Raw genomic sequence first — 24865 nt, 5'->3', positions numbered from 1 at the left:
TTGCCGGCAGGGCAGACATGCTGGTGTGCCAGGGAGCTGACACATAGCTTAGCCGCAGTGAAGTTCTCAGTTGCTGAACTGAAGAGGTAACACGGTGGCTGACAATATCACAGCAGTGTGTCACAGTATCATTGTGGGACAGCAAGAGTCGGAGCAGGAAGCCATAGCCCTCCAAGAACTAACAATGGGGGAGGGAGGAAGTGGGCCAATTCACACAGATTGTTGCACCTCTAGAGAGCTGCCACCCCCCTAGAGAGGCTCTCACATACTGGGTCAAAGCAGAACGTCCAGACAGCACCAGAGAGAGGACTTGGACACACAGCCCGCACTTAAGACTCAGGCCTTTTTTTCTGAGCCAGCAAAGGACAGGGCGCTCTGTCCAAGCAGGCCCCCAATCCTTCCTAGCAAGAGTTGGATGGACTCTGGCCTCCTGACACTCCATAAGCCTGACAGGCGATGGGTATAGGAACGTCTATTGGGGGTTTTAAGGTTTTCTCTGGAATGCTCCCACATTAAAAATAAATGTGCAGCCTGGAAAACTCTCTGTCGGGCAGAGACAAAGGACAAAGGAGGTGGGAGCCCAGAGTGAGTCTCTGGAGTTTAATGAGTTGAATAGGGAGGACAATGTGCTTGGCGGGGGCAGGGCTGGATTAATTCAATGACAGGCCCAGATCAATGTGATGCTGATGCAGGATGGAAACATTTTGCTCAGGAGGAGGAGGGGCTTTTTGGAGCAGAAGACCTGGGTCAATGGCTGCTGGTTGGATGCTGCTTGCCTGTCAAGAGGCAGTTTTCAGTGCACTGCATTTCTCTTGGTCAGCCCTGGTCCTAACAAACCAGGCTGGCAAACTGGTTTCCCTGCGTCACACCCCAAAACTCAAGAGGGAGGAATGCTACTGAGCTGCTGCTTCCCCCCTCACCCAGGGTGGCCCTGCTGAGCAGTGCTCTCCAGGCTCGGACAATCCATGGCAATGGTTTCTGTGGCTCGGCCCATCAGGCAAACCTTGTCATGCACAGGTCCAAATGTGAGATCTGGGGTATGAATTCAAATCCAGTGTCTGCAGGGAACACAGGCTTGGCGTGCCTGCTTTTGGGGCTCCCACCGGCACGGCACTGTGTGAGGGAGTAGCTGTCCAGTGCCCCTTTACAGACCCACATGGGCATAATGGAGTCTCCAGAGGCCCAGAGCTCACCGGCTCATGACTGCACCAGCAGAGCCAGGGGCAGGGCCAGGCCCCGGCACTCACCACTTTAAAGGCCCAAGCTGGCACTGCAGATGCTCTGGTTTCCATCAGGTATTTCTCCCAGCTGAAGCTGTCAGGGTCAGGATAGTCTAGACAGGAAAACAATGCGCAGGTTGAGTGGCTTCTCCACTAAGGCATATCCCACAAGTCCCTGCTTCCCCACAAGATCCATGCAGCACTCACTCTGCACTGGGGCCAGAGGGAACTCTGGAAACGTCAGCTCCTTCTGCGCCCTCCGTGCTAGCGTCCAACAGCTTGGGCTCTCCCTTAACCCTCTGACTGGCCTGGCAGAACCAGCACACTGCACAGCTAAATCCAGTGCAGCATTTCTCTGCTCCTTCCCTTCCTCTTCACACTGGCTCTGGCTGGCTGTGGGTCACACGCATATGGTGTGCAAGTATAACCACCACCGAGCAGATCTGATCCTGGGACCTCTAGTGCTTAGTGTAGGAGCCTCCACTGCTTGAGCTATAAAGCCAGCTCAGGCTGTAGAGCTCCCTTGTTCTTAACTCTCGCTGTCAGTGGTCTATGTGCCGCTGCATGGGACAGTGAACCACACCCACTAGGTGCATAGGTTACACAAGTGCCCTCTAGCGGAGTTCTCATTATAATGCTTCCTGATACAGGAAATGCCTGCGGGACGGCACTTGGCAAGGGGCTGGGAGTGTTTTATGTTGGCCAAGTGAAAAATAGCTGGCAGCAGCCTCACAGCCTGTCCTTATTTTAACAGCTCCCCCAGGTAGAAGCCCAAGGACCTTGTTAGTCCAGCACAACTCCCCCGGCCTTCAGCTGAGTCAGGGCATGAGTGCGTGATCCCAAGTGTGTTCAACAAACCACAAGGGAGCTCCCTGCGGTTCAGCTCCTAAAGGCCAGCGCCAGCACAGGTGCAGACTCTGGCTATGTACTCACCTTGAGGAGGGGTGAGGGGTTTCCCATGCTCCTGACACCAGCCGACAGGGTGGATGTACGGACTGCTGGGGTCACACCTGCAGCACACACAAGCACAATCAAAGGGGGTACAGGTACAGTCACCTCCAGGGCATGCACATGAATTCGCTTTGGCAGGGCACAGGACCTCAGGAGCCAGGCAGGTCTCCTGCCACAGGAACGGGACCAGCAGGGACAGCACAGCTCCCTGGGGGCTGGAGCATGGCCTACGAGCCACGAGCCAGCCTATGCAGCCTAAAGCACAGCCTGTGGCTGAGCTCCTCCTCAACAGACAGGTGTGATCCCTTGGGCTGCAGGCCCAGCCATGGGCAGTGCTAAAATATACATCAGGTCCCAAATTTCCAAGGGGGAAATAAACCAAGCCAGTGGGCCTGTGTGTAAGTCGGCTTCGCTACTCCTGTGGCCACCGCTGGGAAGGGCAAGGGAGTGAAATGTTCCCTGCCCTTTGCCATTGGAGAGGAAAACGGAACCCGCCTGCCTAGTTTCACAATGAGGTACCGCACGAGGCTAAGTCTTCTGTGGTCTTGGGGCCAATCCTGGGCCCATTCACTCACATCTCCGGTGCACAGCACACTGGGACCTACAGCCTCCACAGGTCCCAACCCCGTAGGAAAGACAAGGGTGGTAGAAATCTGCTCTATAGGGGCAGCTCCAGCCCCTAGAATAGGCCTCTGGGGGACAACATTTGGGCACTGCTGGACTGGAGATTTTCAGAGACCCACAATCCAAACAATCACCAGACAAGGGCAGTAACATTTCCTTCTCCCACAGACAGGGCACGAATAGAGCAGTCCATTGCTAATGGGGCCATGCCCAGGGCATCTTATAGACAAGAGGTGAGTGTATTGGCTGGACATTCCCTATCGGTGCAATGATCTAGTGATGCACTCGCTCTCAACCAGGCCCAACTTCTGGCAATCAGAGGTTTAGGGACACCCAGAGCATGGGGACGTGTCCATGACCATCTTGGCTAATAAGATCCCTTAATGGACCTATCCACCATTAACTTATCTAGCTCTGTTTTGAGCTCTCATGTGCTTTTTAACCTTCACAATATCCCTTGCCAAGAAGTTCCACATGTTGACTGTACGTTGGGTGAAGAACTACTTCCTCATGTTTTAAACCTGCTACCTATTAATTTCACTGATGATCCCTAGTTCTTGTGTTACATAAAGGAGTAAATGCAGGGGGTCCTGGACACATGTCGTCTCCTTATCCATCATTTTGTCTATCTGTTGCTCATCAATAGGAGAACGTGTGCTGATTCACATTAGCCCCATCCTCATATCAGTTGTTTGCATCCACCGGCAGCCAGCACCCCTTTCTCTCCCATCCACTGGCAGCCCACAGGGCCACCAACCAGCTCCTTCCCTTCCCTCCCAGCACCTCCTGCACACTGCAGAACAACTGTTCAGTGGTGCACAGGAGGCACTAGGAGGGAAGGGAAAGAGGGAGGATCTGACGTGCTTGGAGGAAGGGGTGGAACTGGGTGAGGAGCGGCGGGTGGGGTAAGAGGGTGGAGGAAGAGGTGAGGTGGGCCATGAGTAATGTACAGTATTAACCATCACAAGTGTGAAACACGTTCAAGGTGTTAAGGGTGGGCCTCTGCAGGTCAGCTGACTACATCGCCAGGCCCCTGTGCAAGGTGGGGAGAGCCTGCCTCCGTGCTCCCAGAAGGGGCGGGGGCTCAGGCAGAAGGGGTAGTGCTGGGACAGCTGGCTCTCTGCGCTGCCCTCTGCTCCCAGAGGTGCCTGAAGCACACCTCGCCGATGAGTAGAGGCTTTGAATGGCCACCGTATAAGTAGAGATGAATAAAACTGGGACAGTTTATCTTAGAAAAAAGAGAAGACTTAAGGGGGATATGACACAGGCTATAAAACAATGACTGGTCTGGAGAAAGTAAATAAGGAAAAGTTATTTACTTGCTCACATAACACAAGAACTAGGGGGTCACCAAATGAAATTAATAGGCAGCAGGTTTTAAGCAAACAGAAGGATGTATTTCTTCACAGAGCACACAGTTAGCTTTTGGAACTCTGTCAGAGGACTTTGTGAACACCAGGGCTGTGTCTACACTGGGCCACTTATTCCAGAAAATCAGCCGCTTTTCCAGAATAAGCTGCGAGCTGTCTACACTGGCCCTTGAATTTCCAGAAAAGCAACGATGCTCTACTGTACAAAATCAGCCGCTATTCCGGAAAAACTATTCTGCTCCCGCTCGGGCATAAGTCCTTATTCCGGAACACTGTTCTGGAAAAGGGCCAGTGCAGACAGCCCAGTAGTCTTTTCCGGAAAAAAGCCCCGATTGCGAAAATGGCGATCGGGGCTCTTTTCCGGAAAAGCGCGTCTACATTGGCCACAGACGCTTTTCCGGAAAAAGGGCTTTTCCGGAAAAGCAGCCTGCCAATGTAGACACTCCTTTTCCGGAAAAACTGAAAACGGAATAGTATCCGTTTTAAGCATTTTCGGAAATTCATGCCAGTGCAGACACAGCCCAGGACTTTAACAGGGCTCAAAAAAGAACTAAGTAAATTCATGGAGGATCAGTCCATCAATGGCTGATAGGCTAGAGACACCATCCTTGCCTGTTTGTCAGAGGCGGGGAAAAGGTGACAGAGGGGGATCACTTGATGATATATCTATTTTTGAGATGGAACAACCAGAACTGCAAGCAGTATTAAAGGTGCGGGCATGCCATAGACTGGCATTTTGATATTTCTGTCTTACTATCTATCTCTTCCCTAATGATTCCTAACATTCCGTATGCTACTTTAACTGTTGCTGCACAGTGGGTGAATGTTTACAGAGAACCTTCCATGACTCCAAGATCTTTCCTGAGTTGTAACAACTATTTTAGACCCCATCATTTTGTCTTTATAATTGGGATTATGTTTTCCACAATGTAAGCACTTATTAACATTCAATTGCATCCACCTTTTTTGTTGCCCAGTCATCCCATTTTCTGAGATCCCTCTGTAATTCTTTGTAGGCAGCTCTGGACTTAGCTAATTTGGGTAATTTTGTATCGTCTGCAAATTTTGGCAGCACACTCTTTTCCCCTTTTTTCAGATATGTTATAAAGATATAACTGCACCAGTAATGATCCTGGGGGGACCATACTATTGACCTGTGAAAACTGATCATTTATTCCTGCCTTTTGCTTCCTTTTAACCAGTTATTGACTCACAAGAGGACCTTCCCTTTTATCCCATGATTGCTTATTTTGCTGAAAAGCCTTTGACGTGGGACTGTATCAAAAGCTTTCTGAAAGTCCAAGTACACTATATACACAGACTCTTGCTCACATGTTTTTTGTGTTCCTCAAAGAATTCCAATAGACTGGTGCGATGTGATTTCTCTTTACAAAAGCTGTATTGATTCTTCCCAAACATACTACGTTCATCTATGTGTCTGATAATTCTGTTCTTTACAACAGATTCAACCAAGTTGCCTGGTACTGAAAGTAGGTTTATACTCCTAACACTACCAGGATCACCTTTGGTGCCTTTTTTGTTTGTTTAAAAATCAGCATTATATTGGCTATCCAGTCATCTAGTAGACAGTCTGATTTAAGTGATAGGTTACATGGCAGAGTTAGTAGTTCTGCAATTGCCTATTTAAATTCCTTCACCACTCTTGGGTGAATACCATCTGGTCCTGGTGACTTACTGCTGTTTAATTTAGTCAATTTGTTCTAAAACTTCCTCATGAGGACTCAATCTGGGACAATGACTCAGATTTATCACCTAAAAAACTGACTTGATTATGAGAATTTCCCTCACATGTTCTGTAGTAAAGACAGATGCAAAGTAAGGGTATTAAGAGGCGGGTAATTGGGTAATTGTGTAGTTGATACAATTTGTATGGACTACAATAAGAGAAGATGCTCAGAAGGAGCAATCCCCACTGCAGTGCAGCAGTTTAAATGTAGTAAAAGCCGGGCATACAGGCAGCCTGGTTCCTACTACATTTAAACTGCAGAGATGTTTAAACTGCAGAGTGGAGATAGCTCGAGGACTTAGCAAGAGCTGGGCTTGTTTAGTCCCAGCTACTGCTGGGTCCAGCAACCCCTGTCCGCAGGGAGTCCCAATGGAAAAGCACTGCGGAGACAGTGCTGGGTGGAGAGCCAGCTTTTAAGCCAGCTCCCCCCAGCATTGGCTCCTGCTCTGATATAGAGGCAGCAAGGGAAAGGGGGAAATGTGAGTAATCCACTAATTGACTACTCTTTTACATCCCTAATGCAAAGAATTAATTTAGCTTCTCTGTAATGGCCTTGTCTTCTTTGAGTGCTCCTTTAGCACCTTGTTTGTCCACTGGCCCCATCGATTGTTTGGCAAAGTTCCTGCTTATGATGTACTTAAAAATGTGCTTAGTTTTTGTATCTTTTGTTAATTGTTCTTCAAATTCCTTTTAGGCATGCTTAATTATACGTTTTACACTTGAGTTGCCAGAGTTTATGCTAATTTCTATTTTTCTCAGTGGGATTTGATTTCCATTTTTTTTATTTGGGTATACATTTAGTTTGAGTCTGTATTATGGTGTATTTAAAATCCCATGCTGCTTGCAGGCATTCCATTCATGATTATTTCTTTTACTTCTCATTTAACTAGCTTTTTTGTGTTTAATTCCCCTTTTTCCAAGTTAAACGCTACCAGAGTTGGTTTCTTTGGTATTTTCCCCCTCTCAAGGATGTTACATTTAATTACATTTCAGTCACTGTTACCAAGCAGTTCAGCTCTATTCACCTATCGGACCAGACTGTGTGCACTTAAGACTAAATCAAGATTCACCTTTCCTCTTGTGGGTTCCAGGACTAGGAGCTCAAAGGGAGGAGTCATTTATGGTGTCTAGAAATTGTATCTGCATCCTGTCCTGAAGTGACATGGATCCAAACAATATGGGACAGTTTAAATCCCTCATTATTACTGGGTTTTCTGTTTTTATAGCCTGATCTCCGTGAGCATTTTACAATCACCATCTTGGTCTACGATTCCTACTGCTATACATATTATTTCAGGCATGGAATTCCTATGGTATCATTTGAGTCATTTAAGATTTTTATTATATTTAACACTACTAGGGGACTGCGCCCCTGCTTGCTACGCTCACCAACCCCCCTCTCTCTGGGGATAGGAAGCCCCAGCTCTCCCCCTGGGTGCTGGGGAGGGCCAGGCCAAGGCGTGGCACCATTGGCCTGCCCCAGGTCTCTCCCACCCCGGATGACAGCCCCAGTTTTCCCTCTCCCCACAAGTTGCTGGGGGGTTGGGCTGGGCTGAGACAGGCCCTGCTCTCTTCCTCTGGCCGCCAGGGGCAGCTGGACTGGGCTGAGGCCGCGGCAGGCCCTGCTCTCTTCCGCTGGCCACCAGGAGGTTGGACCGATGCCACAGCAGGTCCGGCTCTCTCCCTCCAGTTGGCCAGGGAGGACCTGGGGCCAAAGCCACTTGGCCTTGGCTCTCCCCCCACCCCGAGAGGCCAATCCGACCCTTGCCCCACCACGAACCCAGCTCTTCCCCACCCCTGGCCACCGGGAAGCGGATGAAACCACGCCGGCCTTTGCCTCCCCGGCTGTCCCCAGCTCTTGACCCCCCTGCCATCCTTTCTCCCACCTCTGGCTCTTTGCCCCCTCCCCCCCGGCTGACGGGGAGGGGACCGGGGCGAGGTCGTACAAGGGCCAGCTCTCCCCACAGCCACGGGGAGGGAGTCCAGGCTGAAGCCACACTGGGCCTGGCTCCCTCCCAGCTGCCGTAGTGGCCAGGCCAAAGCAGTGCTGGGTCCAGTTCTCCCACAGTCACTGGGAGGGGCTGGGCCACAGCCATCCCACCTCTTCCCCTCCTCTGCCTTCAGGGAGGGCTGGGGCCAAGGCTGCGAGAACGACAGCTACAGCTCTCCCCCTGGCTGCTGGGAAGGGGAGGGGAGGGCTAGGGCCACAGGCAGAGCCAGCTCCCCATGTGGACTCTGGGGAGGGCCAGCCTGGGAGTGAGTGGGGCTTGGACACAGAGTGGCACAATGATGTCACTCTGTCGGCCCCCAGGAATTTTTTTAGCTATATAGAGAGATGATTGATTTTCCATATGGTACCACTCGCCCACCTGCAGAACCTACTCTGTCATTCCTATGGATTTCACACACTTCTAGACATTTTGTACCCTGGTATTACTATGTCTCGCTGATATTTATCATTCCATCCGATTTTCATGCCATTCTCCAGATGACAGGATGGGGCTGTGGTGGGACAGCCAGAGATTGCTGGTTATGAAGCAGGACTTAGATTCTACATTTATAGCAGACTTTAAGTATCCAGAATTAACCCAAAATGGCCTGAGCTGCAAATTTTGGCTTGGGGTCTGGACTTTCTCAAAGTTCAGGTGGGCTCAGAACCAGGGTTTGGTTCAGGGCTGTCTAGTTATTTTAATAAGAGATATCGAATCCCAGAACAAAAGGAGAGAGACGAATACACTTAGGCCTGCTTGGTCCCTGAACAATTTGCCATTTCCTCATGCTTGCAGGAAGAAATGTGCCTCCTTGCGATAGTATCAAACAATTGGCCAAGTGCATTACACACAATCCAGGAATCATCCAGCATTAATCACTGCCGTGAAGCGGCGCTGCAAGGACAAGCCCATGTTCTTACCAGTAGTCATAGGTATCATCCCAGTTGTCAAAGTGCACCAGAAAACGATTGTCCACCACGTCCGTCACCGTAGCAACGCATATCAAGGAAGGGTTCATGCGGTCTACAGCTTCTAGTTTAGTGCCCACCTGGAATCCCGTGGGGACAGCATTCTGGGAAAAGGAGAGAAACAGAAAATACACCAGTTGGTTTGCTCTTATGGTCATGTCCCTATTCTTTCCACACCTAGCCTGCTTCCCCATCAGGCCCTGCACAGCAGAGGGAATGCTTGAGCAGTAGCACTGCCCTTCATCTGAGGGGCTCAAAGTGCTTTTAACATAAGTTAATTTAGCCTCACAGTTCCCCTGGGAAGCAGGCACAGGGAAGTTATGTGATATAACTTAGGTCACAGGGTGAGTCATAGAATCCCAGGGCTGGCAGAGACCTCAGGAGTCATCGAGTCCAGTCCCCTGCCCAAAGCAGGACCAACCCAACTAAATTATCCCAGCCAGGGCTTTGTCAATCCTCTAGGGATGGAGATTCCACCACCTCCCCAGGTAACCCATCCCAGTGCTTCACCACCCTCCTAGGGAAACAGTTTTTCCTAATATCCAACCTAGACCTCCCCCACTGCAACTTGAGACCATTGCTCCTCGTTCTGCCTCCGTCACAACTGAGAACAGCCTCTCTCCATCCTCTTTAGAATCCCCTTTTGGGTAGTTGAAGGCTGCTATCAAATCCCCCATCACTCTTCTTCTATAGACTAAGTAGGCCCAAATCCCTCACCCTCTTCTCATAAGTCCTGTGCTCCTCCTGCCTCATCATTTTTGTTGCCCTCCGCTGGACTTTCTCCAATGTGTCCACATCCTTTCTGTAATGGGGAGTGGGCAGAGAATTGGACGCAATACCCCAGATGTGGTCTCACCAGTGCCAAATAAAGACAAATAATCACTTCTCTAGATCTGCTGGCAATGCTTCTCCTAATGTCCCCTAATATGCCATTAGCCCTCGTCAGCTACAAGGGCGCACTGTTAGCTCATATCCAGCTCACAGATCTGTGAAGATACAGATGAATCGAGATTGCCAGGCTCTGCTAGATCGGGGTGGGCAATAATTTTGGAGGGGCGGGGGGGCACTACACAAATTTCAGAAGTGGCTGCGGACTGACCTGGAAGGCCTTGGGTGGAAGGGGCAGGATTGAGAATTACCCTGCTGGATACAGTGACCTTATTTTCTGCAGCTAGTAAGAACAGATTAAGCGTTTTAACTTTCTCATGTTAGTTTATCAAACTTCATTTTAGATAAACTAAAATACTAGTTCAATACAAAAGGTTTAACTGTTTTCTTTATTTATGGCAGCGGTTCAGGGCTTCCCATAGACCAGATTTACTTTTCTGGGGTTCTGGAGTTAGTCGATTTTATGGACCTCCTTAGGCTCTGGGGTAGGGACAAAAATGAGGGGTACAGTGTGCGAGACAGGGCTGCCATCACGTAGGATAGGGATGGGGTGCAGGATCTGGGAGGGAGCTGGGGTGCAGAAGCAGGCTGGGAGTAGGGTGTCTGGCCAAGTGGAGGGAGCAGGAGCAAGGGAGGGTGCAGTGTGTAGCCAGGAGAGAGGGTGCAAGAACAAGGGAGGGTGTTGGAGCAAGCTGGGGGGCCCAGGTCTTGTGGGAGAAGGAAGCGAGGGTGATTGAGGTGGGGGGGGGGGGGGTCTGGGCATGATGGGGAACTTTACCTGGTTTCGTGCCCCTGTGCAGCAATGGCTGCAGTCACGCTTCCCCGGCCACCCTGGAGGGAGGCCTTGCTGCCACGGAGGCTGCACAGTTCAGGGCCGGCCCCAGAGGCTGGAGGCACTGCAGCCACGCGGTCTCAGAGGCTGGAGGCCCCACTGCCACAGCCACGCAGCCCCAGGCCAGCCCGGGAGGCTGGGTAAGTCCCGGCAGCAGCCACATGGCCTGGGGCCAGAGGCACTGCTGCCATGGCCACATGGCCCCGGGCCGGCCCCGGAGGCAGGAGACACCACTGCTGCACTCCGGGGCTGGCCCTGCAGGCGCTGCTACCATGGCCACAGGTCATCCCAGAAGCCAGAGGTGCCATGGCCCGAGGACAGTCCCAGAGGTGCTGCTGCCATGGCCATGCGGCCTGGGGCTGGCCCCAGAAGAGCTGCTGCCACAGCCACATGGTTCGAGGCCGGCCCCCTTCCCTCCTGGCATGCATGCCACAGGTTGGGCACGCCCCTTAGGGGGCAGGGCCTGGAACTGCCTTGTGGGCTGGATCCAAACCCTAGGGGGGCCAGATCTGGTACGCTGAGAGGCTTTTGCCCACCCCTGTGCTAGACGCTGCAATCCCAGACAAGAACAGCTTCCCTTTGAATTAGGGCTTGTAATAAATCACTTGTTTCCAGCACAGGTTGGACCTCCACAAACAGGACTTCCCTCATCCGGCAACATCCCCGGTCTGGCATCTGGGGCTGGAGCACTCACGGGGAAAAAACGGGCCCCACACTCCATAACTCCTCCCTGTCCTCCCAGAGCACTGCAGACAGCTCTTTGCGATGTTCAAGCTCAGGGAGAGGAGTGGGAACTAGGGGACGAGGCAGAGCAGCTATGGACCTCTACAGCCAGGGGCCGGGAGTGCAGCCCTGCGGCTAGTGGTGGAGGCTCATGGCTGGCAGCAAGGGCCAGGAGCTGGCCTCCAGCAGTGGGGCTCCGCCCTGCCTCTTCCCCCAGGCGCCCCCGTCCCTGCTATGTCAATGCCACCTTCTCTGCTGCCAGCAGCAGAGGGACCAACATGGACCTTCCCTGGCCCAGGACCAGTCAGGTCCCAAGGGTGTTGCACCAGGGAGGTTCAGCCTGTATTGCTTTCCAGTCTTTATTACTAGGGGCTGACATGAAGAAAGACAGTGGTGGCATTCTTATTCGAAACCACCGATGCCTGCACTCCTCTCCCACCGTGTGCACAATTCCTGCATACACATTTATGTGAAGCCTGGTGCCAAATACTGCACTGACTGAGCTGAATGAGAAAGTGATGATCACACATCATTTGCTGGTATTGACTTTATCAGCAAGCCAATGGATTACGATTTACTGTTTCAGACCTGATGAGGTTTCTATTCCCTAGAAATTTTCAAAAATGTCAGCCAAGTATATTTTGCCAGGGTTCTTTGTAAAAATATTCCCGGTCTCACCCTCCCCTGCCCCTTTCTCTCCCTTTTCTCCTTTTTCCATTCCATTGTGCCTCTGAAAAAAAGGAGTGGCCATGGAGGAAAGAGAGAAAAAGAAAGGATACAGGTGGAAAACTGGCCTTTTTTTGGTTAAAAAAGTCTAAAATTAAAAAAAAAAAGTTTTCCTGGAATTGTTTAAAACAAATACTTTTGACAAGTGCTAACTGTGTGTGGCTACATCTGCATTCCTGGTGGCATGTAGAGGACAAACACAGCATGCCCAACTGGCACCGGTATAAGTAGCAGTCCAGGCAGTGAGGGGGCATAAGGCGAGTGAAGTGGAGTAAGTGTTCTACATACCCACCCTCCCCCGTGTATATCCTACATAGTTCTCTACACATCCACGCAGGACCTCCCACATCTACACTGCTGCCTCCATCCTACCAGGGCTTTTTCCCTCTGTTGGAGGCTTTCCCTGCAGTATAGTGCCTGTACTCAACACTCCCCCTTCAGTATAGGCACAGCCTGTATTGGAGATGGGTCCGAACAAGCCCCCTTATGAGACCAAACCCCAACATGGGGGCTGTTGGTGATACAGCCACTAACATGCAGGGTCCTTTGAGTGCATGGTGCACAAACAGGTTCCCCCCATTTCAGGAGCAGCCTTGCTGTTGGGATTGGGAAGGGAGGTGGGGCAGCGCAAAACTGGTGGGGAGCTCCTCTTTGAGCGGGAAATGCATGGGAATGTAGAGGAGCGTGCTTGGATGGAGGAAGAAGGGGGGTCTGCCACTCACATTGTTTGGGGTTACAAAGAGGTGCTGGGGAGCTGCCTGAGCCTTCGTTATCCTCAGATAGTTGGTCCAGCTGAATTCCTCCTCCTTGTAACCTACACACCCTCAGGAAAAGAAGAGAGAGAACAAACATACAGAGAGAAGCAGAGCTCCACCACAGGCAGCAGGACCTCCAGTGACAGGGGTGGCAGCTTTAGACTGTGCTTCACAGCACTGCACAAGCACCATCCGGCCACTGCCTCCTGCAGTATCTCCCTTCTACCACCACCATCGCTCCCATGTGGGTACCCCCTGTGCTCAGCAGGGGGAATGCTGCAGTACTGGTACTAGCCACAGGGACAACAGGCCACAAGCAATCAGCCCCCACTGACCTGTGCACTTGGCCCCTTGTAGGACAGGCCTGGCACATTCAGTGCTGCCCCCATACTCCTGGCTGGGACCAGGACGCCTGGCACGAAAAGGCTCAGCATCTGATCAGGATTCGAACCCAGATCTCCAGGGGTGACGAACATACTGTGCTACTGTGACGTAGTGGGGGGTAACCTGCAAACTCTCTGGCTGCTGTCTGTAGTTCCACAGAGCAGACAAGCAATGAGTCACTATGCAAAGAGGGTATCCCAACTGGTTTGGCCAGCTGACCCTCATGGAGAGGAACAAAGGAAGGTAGAATGCTGCCCTGGCTGGGGGGCAGGGCTGGAGGAGAGTGAGTTAGTTCCTGGCTGGAAAGCAGAGGAGAAGGAACTGGGGAGGGGGCTGGGATTCCCCTATCTCAAGGGGGGCACTGAGGCCTCTTAACCCCCAGTTCCTGTAACTAGATTACATCTGCGCTGTGCTGTATCTTAGAGAAGCAATAAACCACCTGTATTCTACTGGCTGGTGAAGTCTGTTCGTGCCATTCCGGGGCTGCAGAGACTGGGGAACCCCAACGTGCCGTCACACTGGTGTCAGAAGTGGGATGCACTGCACCCCGTGGATGGAGCTTCCAGCGGCGAGCGACAAGGCGCCGTAGAAGCAAGAGCCCTGGAGCCAAGCGTGCTGGAGACAGAGCGAAGCGGTTCCTGGGAATCGTGGGGCGCTGCAGCACTAGACTGGTAAGTCTGCACCGAGGGGACCAGCAGGCATATGGCCTATGCCCGACTCTTGAAGGCAGAGCTGGTGGGGCTGTGCAGAGAGAGGGGCTTGCCTGTGCGGAAAGCAACCAAGGCCCAGCTGATTGCCCAGCTGGAAGAGAATGACCAGCCACAGGGCCAGGATCTTGTCCCCAGGGGAAGCAGCCAGACCCACCTGAGAGTGTGTCAGGCTCAGAGAGGGGGAGGAGCGCTGGAACCCACCGGAGAGACGAGACAGAGTCTCCCGGGAGGCCTGCAAGCTGTAGCCCATCTAGGGCAGGGGCCAGCCCAGCGGAGCTGCGGCGGCTGGAGATCCAGCTGCGGATAAAGGAATTGGAAGTAGAGGACTGAGAGAGGGACCGCCAGGACCGAGAGAAGGAGTGCCAAGATCGAGAAAGGGACCGCCAGGATCGAGAGAGGCAGTGACAGCATGAGCTGGCCATGGCAGAGCGGAGAACTGGCGGGGCACTGGCTGCACCAAGTGCGGATGGGCCCCAGGGTCCTGGGACTGCCAGGCACTTGGAGAGGCTCGTGGTGGCCCAATTGAAGGACATGGGCGACATAGACGGGTTCCTCAGCTCCTTTGAGAGGGCCTGTGGACTGCAACGGGTCCCCCCAGCTGACTGGCTGCAGGAGCTCATCCCCGCACTGAGCCAGGAGGCGGCCGGAGTGCTCAGTCAGCTGGAGGACCTACAGCCAGGGGATTACAACCGAGTCAAGGAGGCCCTGCTGCACAAGTTTGGGCTGACCCCCGAGATGTACAGGAAGAAGTTCCAGGGGGTACAGAAAGGGCCACGGGAGACCTATGTGGATCTGGCCTCCTGCCTGTCACAATACGGCCACAAGTGGGTGTCTGGAGTTGGAGCCCAGACCGCAGAGGAGCTGCTCAAGCTGGTCCTGATGGAGCAGTTCTATGAAGCGTGCCCACCCAAACTGAGGCTGTGGCTCAAGGACCGGATAGTGACTCATCGCTTGCCTGCTCTGTGGAACTACAGACAGCAGCCAGAGAGTTAGCAGGTTACCCCCCACTACGTCACAGCTACACCCTACTCCTCCCCTGTAGTACTACAGACAACTCTTGTCCCTACAGCCTCTACCCAAGACAACCTGCCTGCACCCAAGCACACAAGGGAAGGCCCATCTGGAACAATGTCCACAATCCTGAGGTCACCAAGTTCTTACCTTTGGGGGGCTGCAGTGTGTGCCCCGTCTCCTCAGCCCAGCCGGCAGGGTGAATGTTGGGGGAGTCAGCATTCAGCCAGAAATCATGGCATTCAGAGTAGCCGTCAAAGTGCAGGCGCATCCGGTAGCCACACACCTGCAGCAAGGAGGGAAGGCAAGTGGAGGATGAGAAGGCCCACAGCTGCACTGCCCCGTGTGTGCTTTCGTCCCCTCAAGCAACGTGCTTAAGAAGCCTGTCCAGCAGCCCACGCACAAGCACTGCAAGAGCCCATCACTTACCTCCTTGATCGCTTGCTGAGGAGGCGGGAGAGCCATATTAACACGCAGGTGGCAGGTATCAGGGAAATGCATTTGAAGTCTGGTAGATCTGTGCATTTAACATGGGAACAGGGCAAGCCCTGAGCCACTGGCCCCAGTATCTCTACTCTCAGCAACAGCCACTGAAAGGTGGCTTTACTGCCACTTTTAAAGCCACTTTACTGCCGGCCTAGCACACCAGGGCACAGGGTGAAACGGGCACAGTCAGCCCTGGTGTGGATCCAGGATTATAAGATCCCACAGTGGCAAATTCTCCCCTCTCTTTCTCCCAAGTGCTTTGCAAGGGGTTGCTGGCCTTGCAAAAATATCACCAGCAGCAAGAAACTAACAAAATGGCTGCTTTGTGGAGTTTCTCACTTGGAAGGATGATTGAGGACCAGCCAACCTCGGGTTGACCTGATGGCCTAACAGGGTGACCTGTGAGTGGTCTGCTGGGTGCTTACCACACAGCATTTCCTCTCTCCTCCTGGAGTCCCCTCCCACAGCCTGGCTGTGAGCACAGGCAGGGAAAGGGCAGCGGAGGAGCCGGGAAAGGCAGGCAGGGGCTATCGGCCCAAAGCTGTGCCTGCGCAGGCAGACACGGAATGGCAGCGCCCTGCAGACCATCAGAGGAGAGAGGGTCTGGAAAAGTCTCCACGTGGGAGGAGTGGGGCAAACCACCCAGCTAGTGCCAAGTTGGAACTTCAGAAGTTCATCGACAGGCTCATGTGACTGGGCTCCCTGCAATAGCAGGAGACTGGATTTGATGACCCAGAAGGCCCTTCCAGGCCCACATCTTACCTCAGCTACAGTCAGGATGAAGTACATTGAAGGGTGCTGGGGGTCAATCCCCTCCAGTTTCATCCCCACCTTGAAGCCGTTCCTGTGCTGGGAGACTGCTTGGTACTGAAAATCAGAGAGAAACAGACCTGCTCCAATCACCCATCACAGCCCATCGGGCGCAGAGTCCTGGGCTTGCCCCAGGGGGGCTTGGGGTATCAAAGCCATTCTCTGTTTCCCAGGTTTGCTTCTCTCATTGCCAGCAGGGCAGGAATAGGGATGTTAAAATGTGTTTACATAAGTAACCGTGTAACAGCTGGAAAATCCAGCAGTTACTCAATTACGCACAGTGGCAGTTGGCTCCCGGAAGCCAGTGCATGTGAGGAACCGACTTTTAAGCTGGTTCCCTGTGCATGCCTCTGGTATCAGAGGTAGGAGTAACGGGGACGGGTGGGACCTGGTACGTATGGGGAGCTGCCTTAAAAACTGGCTCCCCACGCGTACCGGGAGCCTGCGTGTAACCGTGATAAGTTAACCCACAAGCCAGACTCATCGGTTAACTGTGCACACGGCTACATGTTCACGTCCCGAGACAGGAAACACCACAGCACTGGTTTGCCACGCACACTCGCCTCAGGGCCCTGTAGGCACAAGGGTATAAGCCGAGGGCTCATCTCTTGCTCGGACAAGTGCAGGAGAGAGGGAATTAGACTCACATTTTCCCAGCCAGTGGGCAGCTGACATTTTAGACAGTTCACAAAGGTTGGGGTGGGACCAGGGCCAACACTGTAAAGGGCACGGGCTGAGCAACTAGACTTGGGAGAGGAAGGGCAAAGGTCAAAGAGGGAGAACCAGGGCAAAGCTGGAGCGCGGGAGAGGAAGAGAGTTGGCTGGTTACCCCAGGGCGAAGGAACGAGATAGAGAGGAGAGGAGAGAGAATGGGAAAGGCAGGAGAAGAGGAAACAGAAAGGAAAATCCCAACTCACTTCCTGGAACAGATTTAAAGGAGCAGCGATGGCTTTCTGCTCCTCCAGGTACGATGCCCAGGACCAACCTTCTTTCTTCTCCTCGCTGGAACCTGACCTCGGCACAAACACACACACGAGTCACTCAGACGCTGCTGCAGATCTGGTTCGTTTCCTATGGAACTAGTCCTTGAGCTGGTCCAGGCAAGCAGAAAGCCAGACCAGCTCCCTCCCCCACCCCGCACCTCACTTAGGGTCCCTCACCAGCCCCCAAACACTTTTGGAGATGGGGAAAGGCACAGGTGGGCCTGTCCACTGAGTGATGCACATTGACAAGAAGGGGCAAATCCTGCTCCCATCCCCAGTGACCTCAGGCACTGCCCTGCAGGCGTGACATTGGGCCAAAGCCTCATCTGTCCATCTGGATGGCTGTTGAGCTGGAAGGGTGAGATGAAAAGACATCTCTCATGCAGACCAGACCAGGCCAGTATTCTCTCTATCCTTTTACAAGGTGCGAGTCCTGCAATAAAAGAATCATACTGAATACAGCACAGACAACGCTGAGGGGAACCCAGAAACATAAGAGCAGCCAGACTGGGTCAGACCAAAGGTCCATCTAGCCCCGTATCCTGTCTTCTGATAGTGGCAAGTGCCAGGTGTCCAAGAGGGAATGAACAAAACAGGTTCAAGCGAGCCACCCCTTTTGGCCCATTCCCGGCTTCTGTCAAACAGAAGCTACAGACACCATTCCTGCCCACCCTGGCTCATAGCCACTGATGGACCGAATCTCCATTAATCTAGCTCTTTTTTGAACCCCTGTTATGGTTCAGAAAGTCTTGGTCTTCACAACAGCCTCTGGCAAGGAGTTCCACAGGCTGTGTGAAAAAGTACTTCCTTTTGTTTTAAATCTGCTACCTATTAATTTCATTTGATGACCCTTAGTTCTTGTGTTATGGGACTCTTCTTTGTTCACTTCCGCTATACCAGTTATGATTTTATAAACTGACATCATAGCCCCCTTCTTTGTCTCTTTTTCCAAGCTGAAAAGAGCCAGTTTTACTAATCTCTCCTCATGTGACAGCCATTCCAAACCCCTAATCATTTTTGTTGCCCTTTTCTGAACCTTTTCCAATGCCAGTATATCTTTTTTGAGATGGGATGACCACATCTGAACAGTTTTCAAGATGCAGGCATACCATGGATTAATATAGAGATAATAAGATACTCTCTATTTTATTAGCTCTTTCTTAATGATTCCCAACATTGTTCGATTTTTGACTGCCACTGCACATTGAGTGGATGTTTTCAGAGAACTATCTACAATGACTCCAAGATCTCTCTCTTGAATGATAACAGCTAATTTAGTCCCCATCATTTTATATGTATAGTTGGGATTATGTTTTCCAATATGCATTACACTGCATTTATCAGCAATGAATTTCATCCATCATTTTGTTGCCCAGTCACCACATTTTGTGAGATTCTTTTGAAGGTCTTTAATCAGCTTTGGACTAATGATCTTGAGCAATTTTATATCATCTGCAAATTTTGTCCTCTCACTGATTACCTCCTTCACCAGATAATTTATGACTATATTGAATAGGATTGGTCCCAGTATGGACCTCTGGGGCATACCACTAGTTGCCTTTCTCCATTCTGAAAACTGACCATTTTGTTTCCTATCTTATCAGTCCATGAAAGGACTTTCCCTCTTATCTGATGACAACTTACTTTTCTTAAGAGCCTTTGATAAGGGATCTTGTCAAAGGCTTTCTGGAAATCAAACTACACTCTATCCTCTGTTGACATGCTTGTTGACCCCCCTCAAAAAAATTCTAGTAGATTAGTGAGGCATGATTTTCCTTTACAAAACCATGTTGACTCTTCCCCAATAAATTATACTCATCTATGTGTCTGACAATTCTGTTCTTTACTATCGTTTCAATCAGTTTACCCAGTACTGGAGTTAGACTTACCAGCCTGCAATTGCCAGGATCACCTCTAGAGCCCTTTTTAAAAATCTCTGTCACATTAGCTATCCTCTGGTCATTTGGTACAGAAACCGATTTAAAGGACAGGTTACAAACCACAATTAGTAGTTCTGCAATTTCATATTTAAGTTCCTTCAGGATGAATGCCATCTGCTCCTGGTGACTTGTTAATGTTTAGTTTATCCATTTGTTCCAAAATCTCCCTACTGACACCTCAGTCTGGTATCATGAGCACATCCGATGAAGTGGGGTTTGCCCATGAAAGCTCATGAGAGACTAACAAAATATGTTTCTAGTATCTGGTGCCACAAGACTACCCATTTTTAAAGTTACAGACTAACACAGCTACCCCACTGAGACCTCAATCTGGAACAGTTCCTCAGATTTGTCACCTAAAAAGAATCCCCAAACCAGCCAGAGAGAGGCCAGTTTGTGTTAGCACAGGGGCTATCCAACTGGTTAGTGTGTATTGGTGCACGTCTCAGATGTTTCTCTGACCCCTGTTGCCATCAGACCTGAGCGCTTCGCAATCTTTGCTACATTAGAGACCTCGGGGAGGAAGGCAAGTGCTGCTAGCCCATTGCACAGAGAGGCTAATTGGCTTGCTCAAGTTCACAGGCAGTCCAAGGTACAGCCAGACTTGAACTTAGGTCTCCCTGCACTGTACCCTAAGCCCTGCGCATCCATCCTCTCCTCACGCAGGGAGATCTCTGGGAGGAAAGGAGCTATGGGAGCTCCAATTTTAATGCTACCTATAGATGTAGTCAGAGACTGGACACCGGACCAGATGGACTTTGGGTCTGAGCAAGTCTGGCAGTTCCTATGGTTAATCATCCATCACTTCATCAGGGGATTCCCATAGCATCACGAGTTACAGGAATGTCCCAGTCCCAGACACTGTCACCTGGATCCTGAGCAGGGCACTACAGCTGACTTACCCGCCGGCAGTCTAAACCCGTAGCTGCTACTGCCTGGAACGCAGACACCAGAGACTGCTCTGCCCCCCCCCCCTTACCGTGCTGGTCCGTGCTCCACTCCTCAGTCTCCGTGTTGATGATGATGGAGTCTCCCCCCAAGCTCTTTCTCTCTTCCGGCTTCTCCTCCTAACCATGAGAGTGCAGAGTCAGTCACTCACCACCTTTGGGATGTCTCAGACCTTCTCTGATTATGATGGTGCTCAGGAAGGATCTGTCCAAGAGGATCTGGCTTATAAGCAGACTGAAGCTGTCGGGAAGGGGGGAGGGATTTGGGAGCGGGTTCGAAATAACCTCCCTAAAGACGGATTTATTGTGGGCAATGCCGCCTTATTTTTCGGTCAGTTAGTGCTTTCTGCCCCAGAACACAGCATCTGGATCACAGAAGCAGATGCCCTCTGCAGCGGTTTCTGCATGATCCGAGCTGATGAGGCCAAGGGTTCTCATGGCACTTAGCGGTGGGGGGCTGAAGTGTTTAGCAGACCCATAATCAGGGCTCAGTTTTCAGAAGTGCTCAGCACCCAATGTGCACAGTAAGCCAAGTCCCTTAAAAACTTGGCCCATGATATCTAGAGGACTCGAGGGTCAGTCCCTATAGTCGTCCACTCCTTCCTCTCTTCCTTTTGGAATTCAGTTGCCAGTTTCTGATTAATAGCACTATGTCAATGACATGCCCAACACTTACAAATAAAAAGAGAACGCATGCACATGCACACACACAGAAAATGGCTGGGCACCCCAACCTCTACACTGACGTATCTGTGTGAGATCGTGGCACCTCCAGGCCTTCCCTCTCCCCTACCATTTGCTCCGATTCATACTCCTCCTCCTCTGAAGGGCTCTGGTAATCCTTTCTTTTCCGTTTTTTCACCGGCTTGAGGATTTCGGTGGCATTCGTGCTGCCAGCAGAGTTCTCCACTATGACAGACCTGTAAGGGAGAAGGGACCGTGATGCCCAGCAGCAGAAAGGAGAAATGCTGCGTGCTAGCAAGCGATGATGTCAGCAAACCTGGCTCTTAAGAACCTGGGAATGAGACAGGTTGTACGGACAGCACCAGTCTGAGAACCTTTTCAATCTCTCTTGCCCAGCTCAGTGTCTATACACACGCAGACACACGCATGCACACACACGGCTCTTTGTGATTAAAATGAGCCATCTGCCAGGAGCATATATCATATTTCATATGTCCTCGTGGGATGAAAATTAAGAGATAAACCTGAATCAAACCCTGGATGCAAGAATATTGGGGTGTCTGAAATCCAAGTCTGAATCTCGATCCGAAGAGATTGATCTTTATAACAGACTGGACCAAATGTCTGGATCCCAGCCATCCAGAAGGATGGGGCACTAAACCCAGACTGACACATGGTGGCCTGTCCTCATCTGTGAGCCGGGAAATCAGATGAGGGAAAATGGGTCCTTCGGAGACCAAGCTGAGGAAGTGTCCCCTGGGAAAGCTTCTCATGGTGCCAGGCGCAGCCCACTCCTGTACTGACCAGGGACAGTCTGAATGTAAGTTTGGCCCCCCTGAAATCAACAGCCACCCCCGCCTGCAGTGGGCTCAGGGGAGCTGAGCTCGCAGGTAGAATAACTTGCCCTCAGGAATGAGAGGGGTGCCCCAGCCCACACACACGCCCATTTCCCCCTCTCCTCTAGAGGGCAAAGGCTGCTCAGAGGAAGGCAGGATTTGGCTGGAGTGTTCCCCTCGAAGGTGCCCCACCCAAAGCAGCGTCGCCTTTACCTTTCCTTGAACTGCCGGTGGCAGTGTTCACTGCAGAATCCCCCGCCCTCCCGGGCCCCCTCCGACACATGTCTCCGGCCGCAGGTACCGCAATGGCACGTGCTCTCTGCTGTTGGCAGCAGGGGCTGCTCGGGCACATCTGTGTCAGAGCGAAAGAGACGTGAACTCCAAGGGGCGAGAGCCGCCGGGGAAGGAGAGCAGCACAGATCACCAGCCCCCCACATGGCTTGGGGTGGCGATGGGCACTGTGCACACACCCTGGAGAAACAGAAGCTTTCTTCCCGCCCACTCTGGGGCAGGATCGAGGGGCACTTTGGAAGCAGGTTGCCAGCATACAGCCGACTGCTGAGCTGAACTTGAACAGGATGGACCCTCTCGCTTCATGCAGTACAGAGCGGGAGAGAGCCTCGTGGCAACTCTGCCTGAAAATGATGCACTGGTCCCAGCTGGCCACAGGGGTTTGTGGACAGGGCAACAGGTCTGTTGGGCTACTGGCCCTCCTGAAGACACCAACCACAAGGCCTTTAGGTCCGAGATCACTTCAGAGGAGAGGCGCCAGCAGAAACCCACCCTCCCCACAGCCCGCGAGGGCAGAGATATTAACACACCGCGGACAAGAATCTGCTTTCCACAGGCTTAAGGACACCAGAGCCAGAGAGAGCAGTGCAAGGGAGTGGGGCTCCCCCAAAAGCTCCCCAGCCCTGGTGAGAGGAAGTGCCAGCTCTTTCCAGCACTCTGCACATCGCGATGGGACTCAGAGCCAAAATCATCATGCCAAGCCGGCATCCTTACCCTGAGCAGCAGCCGTGTTGTCCCTGCTGGCAGGCATCACCTCCGACTCCCCATCTCTCTCTGCATGGCCCTCCTTTAGGGACTCCACGGGGGGGATCTTATCCGCACTCACCACTTTCAGCGCCCCGTATTCATTTATCCGAAACTGGGTGATTAACGCACACAGATGGGAAGGAAGACAAAAGCTGGCGAGTGTGTCACAGGTCTCCCTTTGGGCCCACCCACAGGGGACATGAGGCTGGTACAGATGGCAGCACTAGAGTTGTGATGTCTCCTGACACTGACCCATGGCACAACCTGGGGAAGGCTTTTCTCTGGAGGGCAACAGGGAGGAGAGGGACCAGGGTTTGGTTGGAGCCTGATGCTGCATGTGCTGTCCTGAGGCTGAGATGGCCTGAAGGAGGCAGGGTGCTGGCTGAGGTAGCGCAAGGGTTATAGTAACAGTCTGCCCCTGCAGCTGTGCATTGCACATGGATCACCAGCGCTACATAAGAACATAATGGCCAGACTGGGTCAGACCAGAGGTCCATCCAGCCCAGTATCCTGTCTGCCGACAGCATCCAATGCCAGGTGCCCCAGAGGGAGTGAACAGAACAGGGAATTGTCATGTGATCCCTCCCCTGTCACCCATTCCCAGCCCCTGACAAACAGAGGCAGGGGCACCATTCCTACCCATCCTGGCTAATAAGCATTCATGGACCTATCCTCCATTAATTTATCTAGTTCGTTTTTTAACCCGGTTAAAGTCCTGGTCTGCACAACATCCTCTGGCAAGGAGTTCCCCAGGTTGACTGTGCACTGCATGAAGGAAAACTTCCTTTGGTTTGTTTTAAACCTGCTACCTATTCATTTCATCTGGTGACCCCGAGTTCTTGTGTTATGGGAACAAGTAAATAACAAGCAGCCCCACTGGGCACTAAGCGTAAGCACAGTTGTGAGGGCCAGCGTTTCACAGATGGGTGCCATGATTTGGCTTGCAAACGTTGCATGCGCCAACACCACAACTATGTTCCGAAATGACACTGCAGAGTCAGCGACGTCTGCTCCCTCAGCGTGTGCAGCTCCCACCCCTTTGTGGGCAGACCTGCAGCATCCATCCCAAAGTGACCTGGGATTTAACAAGCTGCCTCAGTTTCGCTGCTAATGAGAAACAAGCTCAGAAGGTGGGATCCTAGCTTGGGACGGGTCCAGAGGGCAGAAGCCCAGGAAGGGCCCAGAGAAGCGCTTACTGCCCTCGTAGGAAAGCAGCGGCACAACCTGCCAGTTCAGGGGCCCGCCTTCGTCACACTTACCCTTAGGTTGCTGCCAGGCAGAGTGGCCACCCCATCTTTCCACTCCAGCACCCGGACGGTGTTGCAGGTCGGTACCCCGCTGATCTGAGGGATGACGGTTGCTGTGATTGGCTCATTCCCTGGACCCCTCTCCAGTCTCTCGGCCCCTGCATTTCTCTGTGGCTCCCGGGGAAATCGCTGGATCTCTAAGGTGCTGGCAGGGAGGCTGATGGTGGTTGCATTTGCTTGAGAGGGGACAAAAAATAAAGAGAGACAATGTTTCACATACACAAAGCCGGCAGGGGAGCAGCCAATGCAGCACAAAGGGGGTGCGAGATGCCAGGCACAGGGTCTGCGCACTCACTGTTCTCACACCCACTTGCAGGTTTACACCATGGGTTTCCTTACAAGAGCTACATCTACACTGCAGAGTTTTTGTGCAAAAACTCCCGGAGCATCCACACTACATGCGCATATTTACACAAGAAAAAGTACAGTAGATCGTCAGAAGACAGGGCTTTTTGCACAAAAGTTATTCCTCTTTCTACGAGGAATAAGCCTTTTTGCACAAGAGCTCTTGCGCAAAAAGGCATGTGTGAACAGACACCAGGGGTTTTTTGCACAAGAAACCTCTATCGGAAAAAGCACAGGTGCTCTGATGGCCATTCTCTGATCGCCGTGTGGACACTCTCTTGTGCAAGATCTCTTCCGCAAAAAGTTCTTGTGCAAGAAGTCTGCCTGTCAATCCACCAGGCCTGGCCTGCCTTGCAGCAGCGACTTGCTCTGTGACTTGCAGAGCCAAGCCCCAGTTCTGAGCTCAACACCCTGCTTGGGGCAGGCGGGGGAGAGCTACATGCCAGCTCTGCAGCCCCCTGGTGAATTCTGAGGGGACACAGGTCAGAAGCAGAGCAGAGAGGACTGAGGCCAGTGGGGAGGTGAGGGACTGAGCACTGAACTGATTGTTGGGTTCCAATTAGGAACAACTACAGGAATAACAGAGCTG

The 24865-nt window shown here is 52.1% G+C and overlaps 1 protein-coding gene across 2 annotated transcripts in view; it reads right to left on the bottom strand.

Annotated features, from left to right (window-relative positions):
- The window catches only part of L3MBTL1 (L3MBTL histone methyl-lysine binding protein 1), an 82694-nt gene that overhangs the window by 26740 nt on the left and 31089 nt on the right, over positions 1-24865 (bottom strand). The window contains exons 3-14 of one of the 2 annotated variants that reach the window (XM_089769641.1): positions 23884-24107; positions 22592-22736; positions 21800-21938; positions 20860-20986; positions 20099-20186; positions 17114-17205; positions 16149-16253; positions 15051-15186; positions 12763-12863; positions 8824-8975; positions 2154-2230; positions 1248-1333 (exon numbers count right to left, since the gene is read on the bottom strand). In XM_089769641.1, coding sequence (XP_089625767.1) covers positions 1248-1333; positions 2154-2230; positions 8824-8975; positions 12763-12863; positions 15051-15186; positions 16149-16253; positions 17114-17205; positions 20099-20186; positions 20860-20986; positions 21800-21938; positions 22592-22736; positions 23884-24107 — 1472 coding nt within the window. The remainder of the gene's footprint in view (positions 1-1247; positions 1334-2153; positions 2231-8823; positions 8976-12762; positions 12864-15050; positions 15187-16148; positions 16254-17113; positions 17206-20098; positions 20187-20859; positions 20987-21799; positions 21939-22591; positions 22737-23883; positions 24108-24865) is intronic. The other variant, XM_075901377.2, reaches the window with a different exon arrangement.

Source organism: Pelodiscus sinensis, chromosome 17 (assembly GCF_052426305.1).
Source record: "Pelodiscus sinensis isolate ZL-2025 chromosome 17, ASM5242630v1, whole genome shotgun sequence".
NCBI classification, from domain to species: domain Eukaryota; kingdom Metazoa; phylum Chordata; order Testudines; family Trionychidae; genus Pelodiscus; species Pelodiscus sinensis.
The sequence above is the reverse complement of the archived record's forward strand: the minus strand, read 5'-3'. Positions and strand labels throughout refer to the sequence as shown.